We start from the raw sequence: 640 nt of genomic DNA, 5'->3' as shown, positions 1-640 counted from the left end.
TTGCGGGTGTCCCAGAACTTGACCTTGCAGTCGTCCCCGCAGCTGGCCAGGCAGTACTGCTTGTTGGGGTTGAAGTCCAGGTCCCGCACCAGCTGCCCGTGCGCGTTCTCGATGCAGTAGACCTGGCTGGGGAGACAGCGCCCCACAAAGGGGGTTCTGGGGCACTGGCCGCGTATGCCGGCGGCCACGCGGGGAGCTCGGGGCGGGCCCAGGGCTCACCCCGGGGGCGAGACAGCCCGGACGGGGCCCACGGGCAGTGGGGGTGCGGAGGGAGGAGGGGCTCCCTGGAGGAGCGCGGACAGGCGCGCTGGGAAGGTGGGCGCGGCCTGCTGCGCCCCTCTGCACAGCCCAGGCCAGACTCTGGACGGCCGTGTGGGCGGCGGCCGGGGCTGGCTCTGCACCCGTCCACAGCACCCACACACACAAGCCAGGCAGGCGTGTGCCCCCACACCTGCACCCACAGGCGCACCCCCACAGCCCCCGCCCTGCACGCACAGCTGTGCACACGCGCCCGACACCACTCTCACGGCGGTGGCGGCCCTTGGGGGAGCCTGGCTGCCCCACGCCCCAAGAGGGGAGCGGGCCCCCGACAGCACACGCCCAGCAGCGGCCAGTGGGGCTGGGCAGTACCGGACGGCCG

The 640-nt window shown here is 73.6% G+C and overlaps 1 protein-coding gene across 1 annotated transcript in view; it reads right to left on the bottom strand.

Moving 5' to 3' along the window:
- Positions 1–640, bottom strand: part of TSSC1 (tumor suppressing subtransferable candidate 1) — a gene marked incomplete at its 5' end in the record, with an annotated part of 33885 nt that overhangs the window by 31519 nt on the left and 1726 nt on the right. The window contains one exon of the mRNA XM_012727378.1: positions 5–126. Within this exon, the coding sequence (XP_012582832.1) occupies positions 5–126 (122 nt within the window). The remainder of the gene's footprint in view (positions 1–4; positions 127–640) is intronic.

Source organism: Condylura cristata, unplaced genomic scaffold (assembly GCF_000260355.1).
Source record: "Condylura cristata isolate star-nosed mole 26May11 unplaced genomic scaffold, ConCri1.0 scaffold00020, whole genome shotgun sequence".
Taxonomy (NCBI): Eukaryota; Metazoa; Chordata; class Mammalia; order Eulipotyphla; family Talpidae; genus Condylura; species Condylura cristata.
Note: the sequence above shows the minus strand (reverse complement) of the source record. Positions and strands in the feature narration are given on the sequence as shown.